The sequence below is a fragment of the Oryx dammah genome, unplaced genomic scaffold (assembly GCF_014754425.2).
Source record: "Oryx dammah isolate SB20612 unplaced genomic scaffold, SCBI_Odam_1.1 HiC_scaffold_11, whole genome shotgun sequence".
In the NCBI taxonomy this organism is placed as follows: Eukaryota; Metazoa; Chordata; class Mammalia; order Artiodactyla; family Bovidae; genus Oryx; species Oryx dammah.
In genome coordinates this window covers 46,946,245-46,965,453 of record NW_024070195.1, presented here as the reverse complement: position 1 = coordinate 46,965,453, position 19,209 = coordinate 46,946,245, and the positions used below count along the sequence as shown (strand labels likewise).

The window sequence follows — 19,209 nt, the reverse complement described above, 5'->3', positions numbered from 1 at the left end:
AGTTTCATTCCAAGAGCTCTTTCTTCAGTCCCAATTTGTTCGTAAATCCAGCAAAGTTAGCTGACATACCCAACTGGCAGTGTAGTACTGTAGTGTAATAGGTTTATAATACTTTGCACACAAATAATACCTAAAAAACAAACACACAAAAAATAAGAAAACGTTTTTGATCTTACAGTACAGTGCTTTGAAAAGTGTGGTGGTGGTGGTGGTTTAGTCACTAAGTCGTGTCCTACTCTTGCGACGCCATGGACTGTAGCCTGCCAGGCTCCTCTGCCCATGGGATTCTCCAGGCGAGAATACTGGAGCGGGTTGCCGTTTCCTTCTCGAGCAAAGTATAGTAGCACAGTACAGTAGCTGGCATACCGGGGCTGGCCTCAAGTGAAGAGGCGAGAAGAGTTACTCCCCAGAGGAGGGAGAGGAGGTGGGAGATGGTGGGGCTGAAGGATCGTCCCCGCAGGAGACGGAGGGCAAGCTGCAGTTTCTCTCATGCCTCATGTTGATGGAGCAGGTTCTGGTTCCTTGTTGGAACCAGATGTGCATTTGCACCTTTGAAAGTTCGCACCTTGAAGGTTGCTGTGGAGAAGACTTACTGTAATTGCCCTTGTCGGGGAGCTCGCCCACTCTGAGCACTCAGGTTCTGTGTATTTCTGTCTGGAACGACTTGGCCTGTCCGTGATCCTGTCGGGCGTGTGACACTTGGCAGGACCCCGAGGGCCGTGTGTCTCAGCCTCCCACATGACGGGTGACTGCTGCCCATATGCCAGAGGAGTCTCAGAGCAGCCTGACTTTGCATCCTTTTTGGTTAGATGTTGGTTTAGATTCAGATTTTGTTCAGGTAGCATTTCTAGAAATTGTTAAGTGAAAGGTCTGTTAAACCATATCTGCCCTTTCATATCCTTAGGCTGTCAATATTTAAAGGTAAATGTCAAAAAATATTGCTGTTGTTTGGTCGCTAAATCATGTCTGACTCTGTGACCGTGTGGACTGTAGCACGCCAGGCTTCTTTGTCGTTCCACCTCCTGGAGCTTGCTCAAACTCATGTCCATTGAGTCGGTGATGCCATCTAGCCATCTCATCCTTTATCTTCCCCTTCTCCTCCTGCCTTCAATCTTTCCCAGCATCAGGGTCTTTGCCAATGAGTCGGCTCTTCACATCAAATGGCCAAAGTAGTGGAGCTTCAGCTTCAGTTCTTCCAATGAATATTCAGGACCGATTTCCTTTAGGATTGACTGGTGTGATCTCCTTGTAGACCAATGACTCTGAAGAGTCTTCTCCAGCACCACAATTGTAAAGCATCAGTCCTTCAGTGTGCAGCCTTCTTTATGGTACAGCTGTCACATCTGTACATGACCACTGGAAAAACCATAGCTTTGACTATATGGACGTTTGTCAGCAAAGTAATGTCTCAGATTTTTAATACGCTGTCTAGGTTTGTCATAGCTTTTCTTCCAACGAGCAAGTGCATTTTCTGGTTTGGTCCCATCTTTTAATGATTATCTAAAAATTTTTTTTTTTCTATCTAAACTTGTTGACTAAGAGAAATTAACTTTCAAATAGCTTCAGTACTTATTTACTCATTCATGACCTGGCAAAGGTGAAAACAAGTGGTAGAAAAAAATCTTGATAAAGAACAATTCAGTCATAATATTATTAAGGCTTTTTTTCCTATCTAATGGTGACTTCTTCTTTGTGAGATTGGAGCCATCACAGTGACTCATTCGGTACTATCTTATTTGCACCCAATTACACTGGCAGGTGATTATATGCCCCATGTTGATGAGTGGAAGGCCAGACTCTGGTTGTGGGAACAGGAATCAGTACATCTAGGACAACTTGGCAGCATAGATTGAAAAGAGAAACTGCGCACAGGACTTGACAATGAGAGGTTACCCACGGAGAGGTGTTTTGTTTTTTTTTAATTAACTTGTTTTAAGATCATTGTAGATTCACGTGCAGTTGTAAGATGTAATTAATGTAGAGTCCCCCTTGTAACGTTTCTTCAGTTTTCCCCGTGGGAGACCATCTTGCAAAATTATGCTCCAATGTCGCAAGCAGGAAGTTGACACAGAACGTTTCCATCAGGACGCAGGACATGTCCATCGCAGAGACCCTCACGCCGCCCTGTTATAGCTGCATTTGCCCCTCCTGTCTCTGCCTCCTCCTCAATCCTAGCCAAAATCTGGCCTCCATTTCTATAGCTTTGTTGCTTTAAGAATGTTTGAGTACCTTTCAGCCACAAGGTATCCCCCTTTCTCCTCTCCACAGTGGCTTGAATTTTAGATCTTTTCTTACGGTTCCTTCCTCAGGCCCTGGGCTCTGTTAGTTTTTTCACTCTATTCTCTGTCGTTCGGGTTGGGTAATTTCTGCATCCTGTCTTCCATTTCAGTGACTCTTTTCTCTGTCCTGTTCCTTTATCTCATCCTCTGAGCTTTTATTGTAGTTGTTATATTTTTAAGTTCTAAAATCTCCATTTGGTTCTTCTAGGTGTATTCTGTGTCTTTTACGGATTTTACCTTTTGTTGCCGAGGCTGTCTGATTTTTCCCTCGCTTCCACTGCCTATGAGATTGCTCCTAGTGTGTCTTTATCACGGCTGCTCTAAGCTCTGTCAGATACTTCTGAGGTCATCTGGGGACCAGCCTCTGCTCGTGATCATCCGTTCCGTCTTGGTTCCTCGCAGTTCTTGGTGCCCTGATTCATGGGCTTCAGACCGTCCTTCTCCTTGGGCGGGCGATCCCCAGCACCACTCTGGCTGAGATGGCGGGGATGCCACCCGGAGGAAGGAGAAGTCCATGGACCCCGGGGGAACTTGCGTGACCCCTAAGCTGGGGGCGCCTCTCATTGCTTGGTGGGGCTGGGAGCTCCCTGGCACTATGGGCAAGGGGCCACCTCCCCACTGAGTGCTGTGCAGATCCTGACTATGACAGGCCTCCCCTGACACCACTCCCCGAGGAGAGGAGGAGAGCCCCTGCCTGAGCCTCCGGGCTGCAAGTCCAGGCTCCCTGCGGGACTGCCCAGTGCTCCCGACTGACCCGAGGGCAGAGGCCTGTGCTTGCCCGGGGAAGTGAAAGGACCTGCCCCCTGCTGAGCTGACATCATCCTGGCAGGGGTGCCGGGCCCAGCCCAGGGGGTGGACATCTGTGCTCCCCGTTCAGCCCTTGTTGACAGGAGGGTAGGGAGCCCAGGGCTTTGTTCTCTGGTGTTTGGTTGGAGCAGAACGCTTAATTGTCTAGATGCTTTCTGTCTTGCAAGGCTTCCCCTTTCCTCTCTTTGACTAGGGAGAGGCTTTCCTGGGGGCCTTGTCTGGCCTCTGGGTGCTTCTAGGGGGCAGTTTCTCCAGCATCCCATCCAGGGTATGGGAGCAAAAGAAAACCCAGGGGACTGGCCTCTGTGGTGTCCTGGGGTCTGAGACCCACAGCACTTCTGCTTCCCTCTCTCCCGGATCCTCCTCGCGTGTGCTCTGTATGATGCCCGGGCTCTGAGATGCATCAGTCCTTGGGTGAAAAGTATGTCTTCTCCACCCTCCTGTGAATCTGCAGAGTGTTGCCTTATGTCTTAAGAGCATGAGTTATCTTCCAGTTTAGTTTCTTACCTCCACCCTTACCCTTCTCCACTTATTATCCCCCGACCCCAAACTGGGTTTCCAGGTGCTCTTGAAAAATTAGGGGCTTCCCTGGTGGCTCAGATGGTATAGAATCTGCCTGCAATGCAGGAGACCTGGGTTCAATCCCTGGGAGGATCCCCTGGAGAAGGAAATGGCAACCCACTCCAGTACTCTGGCCTGGAGAATTCCATGGACAGGGGAACCTGGCTGCAATCCGCAGGGTTACAAAGAGTCGGACACGACTGAGCTACTACTGTCACTTGAAAAGTTGGAGCTTCTGGCAGTACTGGACTTGAAAATCACAACATCCGTCCCTTTCACTCTTTCTGCTGAGGTGTTGTTAATTACCATTTATAGTCTGCACTGTTGACTGGTATCGCTTGCCTGCTGTATTCGTTCATGATAACTGGAAGGCATGGGGTGTATCTGGTACAAGGTATAGAAAGTGTTCACACTCTTTGATTTAGAAGTCACCTTCTAGGAATCAACTCTAAGGGACTACTTAGAGATGCCAGTGGAAATTTATTTACATTGATTTACAAAGATATCCATTACAGCGTTGTTTGTGTAACATCAGACAAATGCAGAGAACCTAAGTGAAAATATCCAAGGATGCTGGGATACAATGATGGTATTTTAAAAATCACACTTTTGACATGGGAAATGTTCACCATAAATGAAAAAGAATGAGATTGTTTATATGGTATTATCCCAGCACTTTTCTAATTTTTAACTTCTGAAAGAAAATTAACTGAAATACGATAGTATTAACTTCAGCTTTTAATTTTCTTCTATGTATTTTTCTGTACTTTGCAGATTTAGACCATAAATTCTTGTGATCAGGAAAAGAAAAATCTCTTAAAATATTTAAGAAGGCTTTTGAAAATGTATTCTGCTATTATTAAATGAGAGGCAAAATATGATGCATGAGATATTTGGGGTATACTCTCATACATGGAAAGATATTTTCCACAAGCAGTAAATAAATGGGACTGTATCATTCTTTTTGCTAGGAATTGTGGACTTTGATAGCAGAATGTTACCTGCGTATCATATTAAAGTGATACAGTGAAGGATGAAGTGATGTAAAGATGGTGTCTAACCGCTCTTATAGCTGCTTAATTTGTATAGTATTGTAAAGAAAATCCTTATATCACCACCAGGGAGAAGGCAGCAGTGTGCGCTGTCCTCAAATCAATACCATGTTATGGATTCAGCACGTTTTAAGAGGTTGTGTTTAATTTCTCTGTGGAAAGTTCTCCTTTCTCTTTATAACATAAGTCACTCTCATGGATCATTTCCGGTTGCCATGAGGACACAGGCCCAGATTTTCCATTTATGTGATAAGGATATTTGAAAGACATGTAGATAGATACTCCTCTGGCACCAGTTACAGGAACTCACTGACCTGATTATTTATCTTTTGTTTAGTTTGACCAAGCGGCCGATGCCGAGTTAGCCTGGATTAATGAAACAGAGAAGAAATTGACGTCTCTGGGTGACATCAGGCTTGAGCAAGACCAGACCTCCGCTCAGCTGCAGGTTCAAAAGGTGAAGACACACATCTCCAGCCCCATCTGCATGGTTTGTCAGCGTGCTCCGAGGAGAGGCATTTGCATGACCGAGTGTAACTTAGTCATTTTAACCGCTTTGCCTTATTGCTTTTGTTTTAATCATATGCTCTCTTTAAAAAGAAAAATCTTTATTTTGGTAAATACAGACATTCACCATGGAGATTTTGCGACACAAGGACATTATTGATGAGCTTGTTAAATCCGGACATAAAATCATGAGCACGTGCAGCGAAGAGGAGAAGCAGCCTATGAAGGTACAGTCTCGTCCATGTGACTGGTGTGAGACCCGTGAGCAGACAGTGTGTGGGGGGCTTTCACTCGGAGAAAAGCTCTTTTCCTTTATCCACAGCTGCTGTTTAAACAGCTAAATCGTTAGTTTTAAATAAAACATTTTTCAATCTTACAGAATAACAGTGAAAAGAATACTCCTTAAAGGAATCACCCTGGGGATAATCTCTTTTAATAGAAAAGCTATTAAGGTTTGAATCCTTGAGTAACTGGGACCCATTAAGCATCCAATTAATGTTTGCTGTATTATCATTGCTATTATCAGAGTAAATTGTTATTCTCTACGTCAACTGTTGTTTATAGGCTTCAGGAACATTGAGTCCTCTGGAGTCGAAACAAAACCTGAAATATGTAGTTCTCTCTAGCTTAAACCCATTCTGCATAAAGTTACAGTAATCCATATAGAAAAAAAGGAGTGGAGTCATTAAGGAAGTATTCAGTTTATGTAGTTTTAACGCTCTTTACATTGGTGGGAAAGCAGCCTCAAATAAAAATGTTTAGTTCAATTCATATTCAGACCTCTGAGCAGCATAAAGAAATTAATGCTTCTCATAGGAAAATAGCCCATGGCAGAAAAACATATATGTTATACAAATGTCTATGCCTAAGATCCCATTGAAAAGATGGTGCATTGGTTTTAAGGTATACCATAGGCAAGTAATAGAATGCACAATGTATGTTGATATTTTTTCTCTTTTATTTAAATACGCCACAGTGGCACTTGCTTTTAATATAATCTTTATTATTTTTGCAAAAAATCTTATGTGAAAAATATAGATGATCATGAAAGAATCTCTGTGTTATTCTGTGCTGTATTAGGTTATGGTTGTGCTTTGCCTTTTGCTATTGGATTATAGTGAATTTATACCATAATCAAGATCACTGTGACCACCCCATCAAATCAGTGTACAGCATCATGTTCTACTTTGCTTCTCAACCTATGTAATTAATTTTCCTGACTAGGAGTTCCTGTTAGAATTTCATTTGTGAAAGACGGTGCTTGTATTTTAACAGAATGTAGCGTCCGTGTTGGACTTGCCAGGGAGCTCAGTGTTATAGAATCCACCTGCCAGTGCAGGAGACTTGGAGTTGATCCTTGGGTCAGATAGATCCCCGGGAGGAGGAAACGGCAACCCACTCCAGTATTCTTGTCGGGAACATCCCATGGACAGCGAAGCCTGGCAGGCTACATACAGCCCATGGGGTCCCAAGCATCAGACGTGACTGAGCGACTGGGCTTGGACTCGGCCTCCGTGTTGCCAGACCCTTCCCTCGCATGGAAGACCTGGAAGAAATTGTGTTTGGGAAGCTCAGTCTCTTAGAACAACTTGAGGCTTTGTATTTATTTGGGGGGTGGTTTGTTACCTAATATTTTTTGAGACGTCCTCCATGTTATCAAGCCCCCAGATTTTTGATGGCTGCTTAGAAATTCATGAGTATAGGAACATATACTTGTTTTTTACCCTAATCTCCAGTTGGTGTACTTTTAAGACGTTTAACACATTTTTGCTATTTTATACATGAAACTCTTTTTATTGTAGTAAAAGCACAGCATTGGCATACAGCATTTTCAGCCTTGAAAAGGAGGGACTTCCTGCCTTATGCAGCAGCATAGAAAGGCCTTTCTTTAAGATGAGCTTCTCTACATAGACACTTAAACTAGCCGTTGTTGATCAGTCATTTACTATGCATTTGTTCTTTGAGCGCTTACTCTGTTCCAGGTAAATAGCGCTGAACAAGCACTCTGGAGTGTGTGTATGTGGTCCTTGGGCTGCCTGACTGGATCAACACATTTTATCCTCTGATTTTCTAGAAAAAACTGGACACGGTGCTGAAGAACTATGACACCATCTGCCAGGTAAACTCCGAGAGGTGCCTGCAGCTGGAGCGGGCACAGTCCCTGGTGAGCCAGTTCTGGGAGACGTACGAGGAGCTCTGGCCGTGGCTGACGGACACGCAGAGGGCCATCGCTCAGCTGCCCGGCCCCGCCCTGGAGTATGAGACCCTGAGGCAGCAGCAGGAAGAGCACCGGGTGAGCCCAGGGCCGGGGCGGGCGTGGGGGGTCCGGGGAAGGAACTGCAGCTGCCGGGGGCTTCCGATGCAGACGCCTTCTGAGGTGGGGAAGTGCCCGCCGCGCTGGGTCTGGTTTGCTCGATGTGCTCACCTCTGAGCTCCATGCGGCTGTCCCAGCCTGCGGCGGGAAGACCCACATGGGCAGACACCCTGTGTACGTCATCGTGACGCCGTCACGACTCTTAGCACAGGAGTGGTGGCTCAGTGACAAAGAACCCGCCTGCCAGGGCAGGAGACACAAGAGACGCAGGTGCGGTCCTTGGGACCCCGGAAGTAAGAAATGGCAACCCGCTCCAGTATTCCTGCCTGGAAAATTCCATGGACTGAGGAGCCTGGCGGGCTGCAGTCCGTGAACGAGGTCCCAAAGAGTTGGACACGGCTGAGCCGTGCAGGCTCTACGCCACACCGCTACATGCGGTGCACACTGAGTGCGCAATGAGACCCTCTCCCAAAGCGTCAGGGAAATAAGCTTTCGAGTCCTTTCAGCTGATCAGGTCGAACTGCTTTCAGTGTACCCTAATTTGACTAAGTTTTATACTTCATAGTGGTTGGAGCCATCTGAATGAATGTAAGCAGAAGAAATATGTGGAAGCAGCCTCACACAGACAAGGCTGTTGAGCTTGGAGAAAATAGACACTGTAACAAATGTGTCAACAACGTTGTCCTGAAATTCAGTGAAAGGGGAAAACTGCTGAAGTTTAAAGACCAGTTGTCCCCCTCTTTTTTTTTAACTTTTTGTGTATAGAAATCTTTTGAAGTTCTCTGCTCCTGTAAGTTTACATGAGCAAATAAGAGAGTATTTTTCTATCTACAGATAAATCCTATTTTAGACATATAAAAAGGCATCATGAAGCCCTCGTTTCTGCAGTCACAGAAATGTTGATTAGCTTAAAATTTTGCAAGGGTTTGAGTGAGAAGATTCAAGACTGTTGGAAGAAAGTCTAGAATTCTTATTACTTATGATCTTGTGAACCTTAGTTGCTCTCCCAGATCTGTATAAGATGTACTCCAAAACTACTACGACTACTATTCCAAGTCATTGAGTGTGTGCACGAGTATGAAGTTTAACTCGGTATATTACATCATTGTTTGAAGTAATGTGCTTATTAGTCTTATTGTTTACTCTTTAAATGTGTTGGCTTTGGAAAGGATCTTTTAAGTATTTGTTTAGAAGAGCTTTAGAGGACACTTTAGTGCAAAATGGAAACTTTATGGCATTCTATCTAAATTGTTCAGTGGGAGAAAGACTTACAAACTATGTATAATTAATTTTAGTAGAAAGGTTATATTTGGCAGAAATCCTCATGCCTTGCCACCTAATGATTTTTAAGATAAAATATTTCAAAAAAAATATTTCATGGATCTCCTCTACTCTGAGGTGAGATTTGACTAGCTGATTTTCAGCATAACATCAAATAGGTCGAAAAGAATCATTACTGAATGGAAAATTTTTAAATTGAGTTAATTTTCCTTTTCGGCATAATCTTTCAGTTCTCAAAACAAATATAAGATTTGTATAGAAAAAGAGGATTTCAGAACTTTGTAGCCAAGTCTTCAAATTGTTCAAACTAAATTGTTCAGAATATTTGCAGCATTGTTCTGCAACTTCATAGCGTCCACTGCGCTGTCCTGGGGAACTTCTTTTCGTTCATTCTAGCCAGGAATGAAAAACATCCCCGAGAGCCATGTTATAAATAAGTGGTAGTTACCTTGAAGTCACATTAAGTATCTCCCGCATGAGTGGGCTCTGAGGATGGTTGCCAAGACTCGTTTTGTTGCGTGTAAAGCAGAGGGCCTCTCCTGCCGAGCCTTTTCTCCACGCACACATGCACACGCAGCTGTCCTGTGGCTGTTTTCCTGTCTGTCGTGGAGTAGTCTTAAGAAGGCTCATCTGACAGCTTCCCAGCAAAGGTGTTTGGTCGTGATGCTACACAGGTGGGGCTTCCCTGATCGCTCAGTTGGTCAAGAATCCACCTGCAATGCAGGAGACCCCGGTTCAATTCTTGGGTTGGAAAGATCCGCTGGAGAAGGGATAGGCTACCCATTCCAGTGTTCTTCGGCTTCCCTTGGGCTCAGCTGGTAAAGAATCTGCCTGCAGTGCAGGAGACCTAAGTTCGATCCCTGGGTTGGGAAGATCGCCTGACAAGGGAAAGGTTACCCACTCCAGTATTCTGGCCTGGAGAATTCCATAGACTGTACAGTCCATGGGGTCAGTTGCACAGAGTTGGGCATGACTGAGCAACTTGCGCTGCACAGGTGACAGCCGCTTAGAGTCCAGGCCACTCAAGAGCTCTCAGCAGAGGTTCCTCACTTTACTGAGAGTCCCTTGATACTCATAGTATGAGCTGCTTTTTCAAACATGCCCGCTGGGATGTTGAAGCCAGAACTTGGGTGACATGTTTCTTCTGCATGAGATTGTATAGTAGCCGATCTTACCATCATCACCTCCGTTCTGTAAAACAGGATGAATTTATCAAATAATGTAGAAGAAAATGAGGAAATCACTGCCTGGACTGCCCAGGGACTGTGCCTAGCGTGTTAGACTGATTAGACCATCCTTCTTTTTTTAGTTTTAAAGCTGATTTTTTTCTTATTTTGCTCTTTTCCAAAAGAATTTTGAGACCACCTTCAGAAAAACTTTAAAAATAGAGATATTGCACTGGGATTTATTCATGATGTACTGAACTGTTTTCTCAACCACTTTGTAAAGAATTTGCATGACTGAGTCTAGTAGCCACTTTTTAAAAAATTATTTATTTTCAATTGAAGGATAGGTGCTTTACAATTTTGTGTTGGTTTCTGCCATACATTAGCATGAATCAGCCATAGGTATACACGTGTCCTCTCCCTCTGAAGCCTCCCTTTCACCTCCCACTCCGTCCTGTTCCTCGAGGTTGTCACAGAGCCCCAAGTTGAGTTCCCTGAGTCAAAGGGCAGATTCCCACTGGCTGGCTGTTTACATGTGAGAGTGTATACATTTCCATGCTGCTCTCTCCATTCGTCCCGCTCTCTCCTTCCCGCAAACCCCCTGTGTCCATAAGTCTGTTCTCTAGGTCTGCCTCTTCCCTGCTGCCCTGCAAATAGGTTCATCAGTACCATCTTCCTAGATTCCATGTATATGCGCTAATAGGCGATATTTGTTTTTCTCTTTCTGACTTACTTCACTGCGTATAATAGACTCTGGGTTCATCCACCTCATTAGCACTGACTCAAATGCACTCCTTAGTGGCCACTTTTAAAATGAAAGTCCATGTGTGTGGCCGTCCTGGTGCTTCTGCTCAATGAATGATGGAAATTAAAATATTTGCAGGGAAAGATCTCTAGTTTTCCTCTAGACTGTCTTTCCTGAGTGTAATTTCTCTCAGAGGAACTTTTACCAGGGGCTGGATAGCAGCGTGGAGGCCCACCTTCTGGTGAAGATGAGAAGCTGCTGGTTGGGGAAACTCAAGAATAATGGGGTGAAACAGGGCACCTCAGAGCCACAGGAGGCCGGCCCTGGAGAAGGTTGTGGGCAGTCACAGGAGGCCCTGGACTCTGGAGAGAGTCACGATCCCCAGTGGAGCCATCTCCCCAGAAGGAATGGGGCTCCACCTGGATTCTGCTCCCCTCATTTATATCACTATCGTCATATTTCTTGATTAGATGATATTATGCAGAATACTCATGTCATATGTTTTCTCTTAAGTACACCTTACGGTTAATACTCAGTATACAGCTGTGTTTGATAGATGGGTTGATTACCCTTGCAGCCATGAACATTTAAAAATAAGTGCCAATAGATTTGTTTATATACGTGAATATCATACAGATCACATATATATGTCGAACAGACTCACAGATAGATAATGTAATATATACGGACACCTTTTTGTTGGTTTACATACAATATAATGACAATGGCTTGTGCATTGTATTACGTATAATATAGATATATATATGCCATATATCCATTCTATTCCATATTATATTAATATAACGAAAGTGCCTCACTTCATATTTTCTCTCAGCCTCATGTCCACCTTCTACTGAGCTTCTTTTCCCTTCTTCTTCTCCCTCCCTCTCCCTTCCATCCTAACTTCTAAATAATTTTCATATGTATCACGAATGTGCAGAAAGGAATACTGAGAATTACAGCTTGGTCTCCGTAGGTTGGGACATAGTGAGTTCATAATCCTTTTATGTAATAGGACCCTCAGCTGATACTCTTGTTAGAACGTACTGCTCTTAGTAGAAAAGTCGTAATGCGTTGGGAGTAGGTGCTTCACTCACCCAGAAGTTTTGCCTGCGCCCTGAGAGGGGCTTGACACGACCAGACTGTTGTTTAATCTTTGTGTCAGGGGCATCTCTTCCTGGCAGAGGGCTGCTCGTTCAGAGCCTTGTGATGGGAGGGTGTGTGTTTGGAGTCCGTGCCAGCTGGATGCGCCGAGGATGTTGACAGCCGTATGGTGGAGGTGCGCCTCTGAGATGTTGGAATGTCGTTTGCTTTGTTGTAGCAACTGCGAGAGTTGATAGCCGAACACAAGCCTCATATAGATAAGATGAACAAAACTGGGCCGCAGTTATTGGAGCTGAGCCCGAGGGAAGGCTTTTCTATTCAAGAGAAGTACGTGGCCGCAGACACCCTCTACAGTCAGATTAAAGAAGATGTCAGAAAGCGAGCTGTGGCCCTGGATGAAGCCATCTCTCAGTCAACTCAGGTGAGGCTTTGCGCCCGGAGTGTGACAGGCTCTCCCGCAGCAGCACTTGGGAGGATGGTCTCCGGGTCTCCTAATTCAGCTCCAGCTGAAACTGTTTCATCGCATTAACTCTTGAGTATTGATGTTTTAGTCTCAGAGGTGATACTTGCCTGCGTCCAGTCCTTACGTTTCTCTGCCTGCTTGTATATAAGTAAGGCATAATTTTCAGTGACTTAAGAAATATTCAGTTGTCCAGACATCTAAATAAGTGTCCATCTAGAGTGGAATTCCGTGTTTGCCATTGGAAGAGATAAAAGAAAGTGTGATTATCATTATTAATAAATCACCCCCAAGACAGCAATAAGATGACTACGAATGATAGGCTGAAGAAGAAGAAAGAAAAGTTGAAAAAATTATTTTGAAAATATCTTTTTCAACAAGTCTATTTGCAGTTACCTGCAGATTTTCCATTTTGAAGGCTTGGTGTTTATTTTTAGATACTCTGGTCCATTTCCTGTAATCCTGGCTGACAGTTCATTTAATGTTGAGGATCGTGTGAAATCTGTTAATATAAATGAGCAAGTGTTTATAACTTTGCTTCATTGTCTGCGGTATCTTTGCAAGTGGAAATTTAAAATTCTTTCATGGATCTCATTATGGATTTGACCATGAATTAAATGCAAGCTTCCATCACATTTTTTTTTTTTTTAAACATTTTTTAGTTCAGGACACTTGTAACTTAAGAAATCCCTTTCATCTCATCAAACCTGCCCATGAATTTCACAGTAATAATGTAACTTTTGGAGGATGCCAAAATAATCAGTAAAGTGAATGAAACTGTCAGTGTTGATAGACACCCAGATTATTGAACTAATTTTCAAAATTATTGTTATTTTGATTGTGATAATATGAAGCAGTCGTCAGATGCTGCTGTCAGGTGGCCTGATTGTATATTAACAGGCGCCATTTCTAAATGAATTTATTTCCAAGCAGCAGTCCTGTACCCATAGCAGTGTGACTCAGAGAGGTGTACATAAGCTATGATTCTAGGCATAGCTTCCCTCACCAGCTGGATGGAGCTCTCTTTGGATGTGTTCACAGCGGGGCCAAGGTTTGGTTCCTGGCCATGACCTTAAGCAGGAGTTTGGTCTCTTGAATCCCACCCGTGGTGTCTTTCCCCTGTCAGCGGCCCCTGTGTTTGACCCGCAGTTCCACGACAAGATCGACCAGATCCTGGAGAGCCTGGAGCGTGTGGTGGAGCGGCTGCGGCAGCCGCCGTCCATCTCAGCGGAGGTGGAGAAGATCAGGGAGCAGGTCAGCGAAAACAAGAATGTGGCGGTGGATATGGAGAAGCTGCAGCCCCTGTACGAGACCCTCAGACAGCGGGGCGAGGAGATGATTGCGCGGTCCCAGGGCACGGACAAGGACATATCTGCCAAAGGTGAGCCCTTTGGTGAAGGGACCTCTGAATGTTACTCTTAGAATGATTCTGAGTGTCCCCTGACAGCCCAGTTGCATATCAACACACTGGAGTTTAGGAAAAAAGTATCACACATGGGGCTTGTTTGGGGTGGAAGGGCTGTGCACACCAGTCCCTGGTTACTGTCTTCCTGTGTCTGTGAAATCAGTCCAGTAAATACAGCGTGCATCATGATACAAAAACCGTGTGGTCTCCAGGCCCTTTAAATCAGGTGATTAGAGCATAATGCTAATAAGACCAAACCTAGGGATAGCTTGTCCTCGTTACTGACTGCATTAACTAATGTAACGGGTACCCGATCCCACGGCCACAGAAATGGCCACCAGGGTCCTAAGCTGACGCCTTAAAGGTCTGGCCTGGGGTTGAAAGGAAGAGCTTGTACAGAGGTCAATGGAAATTCATGGTAAGGGGTTGCTAGAAGGGAACTCAAAATACGTGTCCTACTTCGTTACATTCCAGGGATTGCGTGGACATCTCTATTCTTGATTTGGAGAGCATAAAGAATAGACTAAACCTTTTTTGGAAGTAAGGCCGGCCTCGGTAAACTCGGGTCTCCCCTGAGCTCTGGTGCCTCTGAACGTTGTCCTGTATCAGGAAGACTTGGTTCCTAAGGAACAGGACACCCTCATGAATTGCATTTGTCTGTAAAGGCCACTGGGCCCAGGGATGCCCACTAGATGGGCTCAACCCACATTTGGCCCAGGTTTAGATCCTTGGCAGACAGCATTGTGATTCCTGTGTGAGCTAGAAAGTTGTGCTTTTGTTGATAAAAAGGTGTGTCTTCCCGATACTGTTCTGCTCGTAGCTGTTCAGGATAAGCTCGACCAGATGGTGTTCATCTGGGAGAACATCCACGTGCTGGTGGAGGAGCGGGAGGCCAAGCTGCTGGATGTGATGGAGCTGGCGGAGAAGTTCTGGTGTGATCACCTGTCCCTGGTGGTCACCACTAAAGACACGCAGGACTTCATCCGCGACCTGGAAGACCCCGGCATTGACCCCTCCGTGGTGAAGCAGCAGCAGGAAGCCGCAGAGGTGAGCCGAGTCTCCCTTAAAGTTAAGGGGACAAGGCGTAGCAGCATGAATGCTGGGTTCCTTTAGTGTAAATATTTGGAATTAGGCTGTTAAGACTGCTACTTGACTCTGAAAGTGGAATGCACAGGAGTGTAGTAGGGGACAGCGTCCCCTGCAGGTTTCCCGTGGAGAATGTGTATTTAGAAAGTTTCTCTCCATCCCCACTGCTTCTGCCTCACTGCTGGGCCTTGTCATCTCCTTTATGTCTACGAAAGGAATCCGAGCAAAAGGAATCCAAGCGGCAGCCCTGCCTGCAGTCTCCTTCCAGCCTCTAAGCTTGCTGCCCATCGTCCTCTAGACCCACTCTTGCCGTCTGCTGGTTCGGAGCCCTCGGAGGATTGCATGCATTACCCAGTATCCAGGTTACCTGGAACATGGGATCGGCCCTTTCCACCCCAGCCTAGCCCAGGCCTGTGTTTCCAAAGCCACTTTTTTCTCCTCTCCTTTCCCCAGCTCCTTCTCCAAAGCAGCTACGCTGCTTTTAGTATTTGCATTTTGCACATTTTGTTGGCTCGCCCTGGGGTGCCTCTCCTGACTCCGCCCTCTCGTATACTCAGCTGAGTCAGTCTGTTCCCATAGCACTCGCGTCACTCACAAGACTGCAGTCGGCGGTACCTCTGTCTTTCCTGGTGGACTTGGAGCCCCTTCTCCCTGTGTCTCTGATGCCTGGTTTGGGGCTTGGTTCATCCATGGTCAATAAATGCATCTTGAATGAATAAATGTAGTTAACCAAGAAAATGAAAGCAAAGGTAGAATACTACATATCTTTTTTAAAAAAAAAACAAGTATTTGTTTTATTTTTTAGTTAATTTATATTTTAATTGGAGGATAGTTACTTTATGATATTGTGATGGTTTTGCCATACGTCAACATGAATTGGCATTTCCGTCATAGGTGTTGTTTTCTTTTTGTACTTTACATGTCCTAGGGTAACACTGAAAATCCAGAGTTAGATTATTCTACACCTGCTAACTAAGCAAATACATTAATTTGTGTGATGTCTTTAAGGTTATATAATACTTATGTCTGTTTTACGTGTATATTACCAAACTCACTGGTTTAAAAGACAAAACGTATTTTCATGCTTTTCAGTACTGTTGATAATTTTTTTAAAAAAACTTATTCTGGTATGTGTTACATGGAATTATTTCCTAAATACTGTCTTTATAATAAGCACTTAACATTTGTTCCTTCAGAGGACACTTGTTCTTGGTTTTTCTGTTCTCTTGTTGAAAAAATTTAGTTCAGAGACTTAGAAAACAGGTGGAAGAAAATAAAAATTGATTCTCACCCCGTCTCTTAGAGACAACTACCACCAATGTCTGTGTGCATTTTTTTGGTTTCACTGTGGTTTGGCTTAAAATACTAAAGGCTGCCATTTCTTATTCTAGGTCATAAGGGAGGAGATAGATGGATTGCAGGAAGAGCTGGACATGGTTATTAACCTCGGTTCTGAACTCATTGCTGCGTGTGGGGAGCCTGATAAGCCCATTGTCAAAAAAAGTATAGATGAGGTACAGCCCCCATGTTTCCTAGCTTATCAGATGGTTTTTCAAAGTATTTTGCTAATTAAAGCATGTTTGATAGTAGTTGAAAATTCACTATTTGACACTGAAAAAGTTCTAATATTTACATTGTAGCTGAATTCAGCATGGGATTCCCTCAACAAAGCTTGGAAAGATCGGGTAGACAGACTTGAGGAGGCGATGCAGACTGCCGTTCAGTACCAGGATGGACTGCAGGTAAGGCTTGCAGCATCTGCTGGAGGGGAGGGTTCAGATTAAATGACGCTCACCAATTCACACGTTGGTGTTGCCCCGTAGCTGCAGGTGTGATACACTCAGCTCACCTGCTTCAATTCATGCTGTGTCTTTTCAAAGAGATTTCTGACACTGGAGATACATACAGATATATAGACGGCCCCTTTACACACATTCAGTGACATTTACTTTGAAAAAAAATATTTTAACTTTTTAAGGTGAAAGTCACAGTATTTTTCATAAATGTCTCAACACCAGACAGTGAAGTGGAGCTGAGTCTGAGTTCTGTCCTGGAGTTGAGTGGAGTAAGATGAAAGGGGTAAACACTATCTAAAAATATCACCAAGTGTATGTAGCTCAAGTCAGACATAAAGAAATTTGATTTGAAGCCAGTGTTCCTGGTGAACTAAAATAGATTTCTATTTTATTAGGTCATAATCAGTCATGTAAAAAGTGTTTTCTTCTTTTCTGTGTATATAATCCCTTTTAATGGTTGTTTTTCACATCCCTTGCAGATTCTCATTCAGTTCACTAACCAGTTTTTTAGTTTATTCTTTAATATTAAAAATTCTCCTGTCAATTGAGGCCAACTCAGGGACATTTCTCTCCCCACTTTGCTTAATGTTGTTCCATTTCCTGACAGGGTGGCAGGAGTTGAAGCCTTCATCCAACCATATGGGAAAGGCCTCTCTAAGTATTTCCATAACACCAAGAGAATATTATTTGTAAAGCTCAGATGAAGACATCTTTTCCCTTTGACTAGGCCACTTCATTTCTAAATTTATAAAAATAAATATCACAAGCCCGGCTTTATGCCAGCTGAGAAGTGTTTTGAACCTTGTAAATACATTGTAAAAAATTCACTACAGGTGACACCTTATTATAATTCTCCGGCCTTTCTTTTTAAACCAGTGTGATCAATTATTGGTTGGGTATCAGCAGCCAGTAACCTGTCAGGCTCCAGCTCTGTCTGCGAGGCCAGTGGGTGATTCTCACATCTGTTTGGCGGGTCCCTGGGACTGTGTCTCTCTCTGGGCTGGAGATGGCACTGCCGTCAATAGCCCTGGTTGGGGGGCGGGGAGGGGGTAAGGTCCCAGCTGGACATGGAGGCTTACTCTCATCACTACTGATAGAGAAACACAAGGCCCTTCAGAGGTCACACTGGTCCTAGATCAACAGCATCACCTTGGGGATGAAGGGCAGTGATGGACTGAACTGTAGCTGAGTGTCCAAAGCTGAAGACCCTAACTCCAGAGGCTTCAAGGCTTGCTTGTTAACTAAGACACATTTGGTTTCCCAAGCTGTTGCTTAAGCTCTCAGGGCTTGTTCCAAAGTTTTTTCCTCCTGACTGTATGGCCTGGCAACTTCATTAAGTGGCACAATAATTTTGTATATTCAGTACCTGAAGAAAAATTAAGTAGAGCCTTTTTAGAATGTTTATATTGTATAAAAAGAATAAGAATTATAGGAGATTTTGCAGGTTTTTTGCAGTTAATAATACTGGTCTTAATAATTATATGTGTAGGATTTTAATGCTAATCTAAATAGTACATCAGAGTTTACCTGAGATAAATTGTTTCAAGGGCCTAGCAGTCAACTTCTTGATTATTTGAATCAACAGATGGGTTCGAATCTTTTTCTTTCACTATATTTATGCAGTCTGCCTTTTTAGGCAGACATAAAAGAGGACAGAATTTTATTCTATGTGGTAACTTTATAAAACTTTTTTTTCAAATAGACGTTTCTTGAAAGTTCTGGATATTCTAAGATTCTATTCGAGGTAGAATTCCTTCTTCAAATTTGGATACGAAAATGGAGATTTCATCCACTTCATATCTGGAATAACTGTTCCAGTATATTGCCACTTACTTTTTTTTTTTATAAAACAGGCTCATTGCTTAATATCTTTATAGATTTATGAATGTACTTCTCTCTCGCACTTGAGGTGGTACAGTAGTTTCAAATACCCTGTTGTAGTGATGTGACCTTTTGTGTTTTTCAGGCATTATTTGACTGGGTAGATATTGCAGGTGGCAAACTGGCTTCCATGTCTCCAATTGGAACAGATCTTGAGACCGTCAAGCAGCAGATTGAGGAGCTAAAGGTATGGTAAGGGCTGAGAAATCCACCAGGCACGTTGCGCTCTCAGGGTCTTGATTCATGGGATGCTTTGTGCAGATTTTTCTGTGTTACATAATTGAAGTGCTTCATTTTGATTATGTAACTGGTTTAATATAGTGCCTGCACATAATAAGCTGCGTATAAGTGCTCATTCAATAAAGGATACAAAATACTAGTAGTATTTCTTACCAAATCAATACCGGTTTATTATAGAAAAATTCAAAAATGCAGATAAGCAAACTAAAATGTTATGTACCAAGTGGCAAGCACTCTTAAATTTGATTTTTAGCCTTACAGATGTCCTCACGTTGAGAGTAGGATGAGCTGTGTGTCTGTGTGTTTTACATATTACCTATGTATACTCTGCTGTTGGGCTTTCCTGGTGGCTCAGACTGTAAAGAATCCGCCTGCAGCGCTGGAGACCTGGGTGTGATCCACTGGAGAAAGGAATGGCCACCCACTCCAGGATTCGTGCCTGGAAATTCCCACGGACAGAAGAGTCTGGCATGGCAGGCAACAGTCCGTGGAGTCAGAAAGAGCCGCACACGACTGAGCAACTAA

At 43.8% G+C, this 19,209-nt stretch overlaps 1 protein-coding gene across 22 annotated transcripts in view; it reads left to right on the top strand.

Moving 5' to 3' along the window:
- DST (dystonin) overlaps nucleotides 1-19,209 on the top strand; it is a 514,228-nt gene that overhangs the window by 448,894 nt on the left and 46,125 nt on the right. For all 22 annotated transcript variants that reach the window (XM_040249211.1, XM_040249210.1, XM_040249209.1 and 19 more), the window contains 9 exons: nucleotides 5,037-5,156; nucleotides 5,326-5,433; nucleotides 7,281-7,499; nucleotides 12,034-12,237; nucleotides 13,426-13,657; nucleotides 14,502-14,728; nucleotides 16,159-16,281; nucleotides 16,408-16,509; nucleotides 18,530-18,631. In XM_040249211.1, the coding sequence (XP_040105145.1) occupies nucleotides 5,037-5,156; nucleotides 5,326-5,433; nucleotides 7,281-7,499; nucleotides 12,034-12,237; nucleotides 13,426-13,657; nucleotides 14,502-14,728; nucleotides 16,159-16,281; nucleotides 16,408-16,509; nucleotides 18,530-18,631 (1,437 nt within the window). The remainder of the gene's footprint in view (nucleotides 1-5,036; nucleotides 5,157-5,325; nucleotides 5,434-7,280; nucleotides 7,500-12,033; nucleotides 12,238-13,425; nucleotides 13,658-14,501; nucleotides 14,729-16,158; nucleotides 16,282-16,407; nucleotides 16,510-18,529; nucleotides 18,632-19,209) is intronic.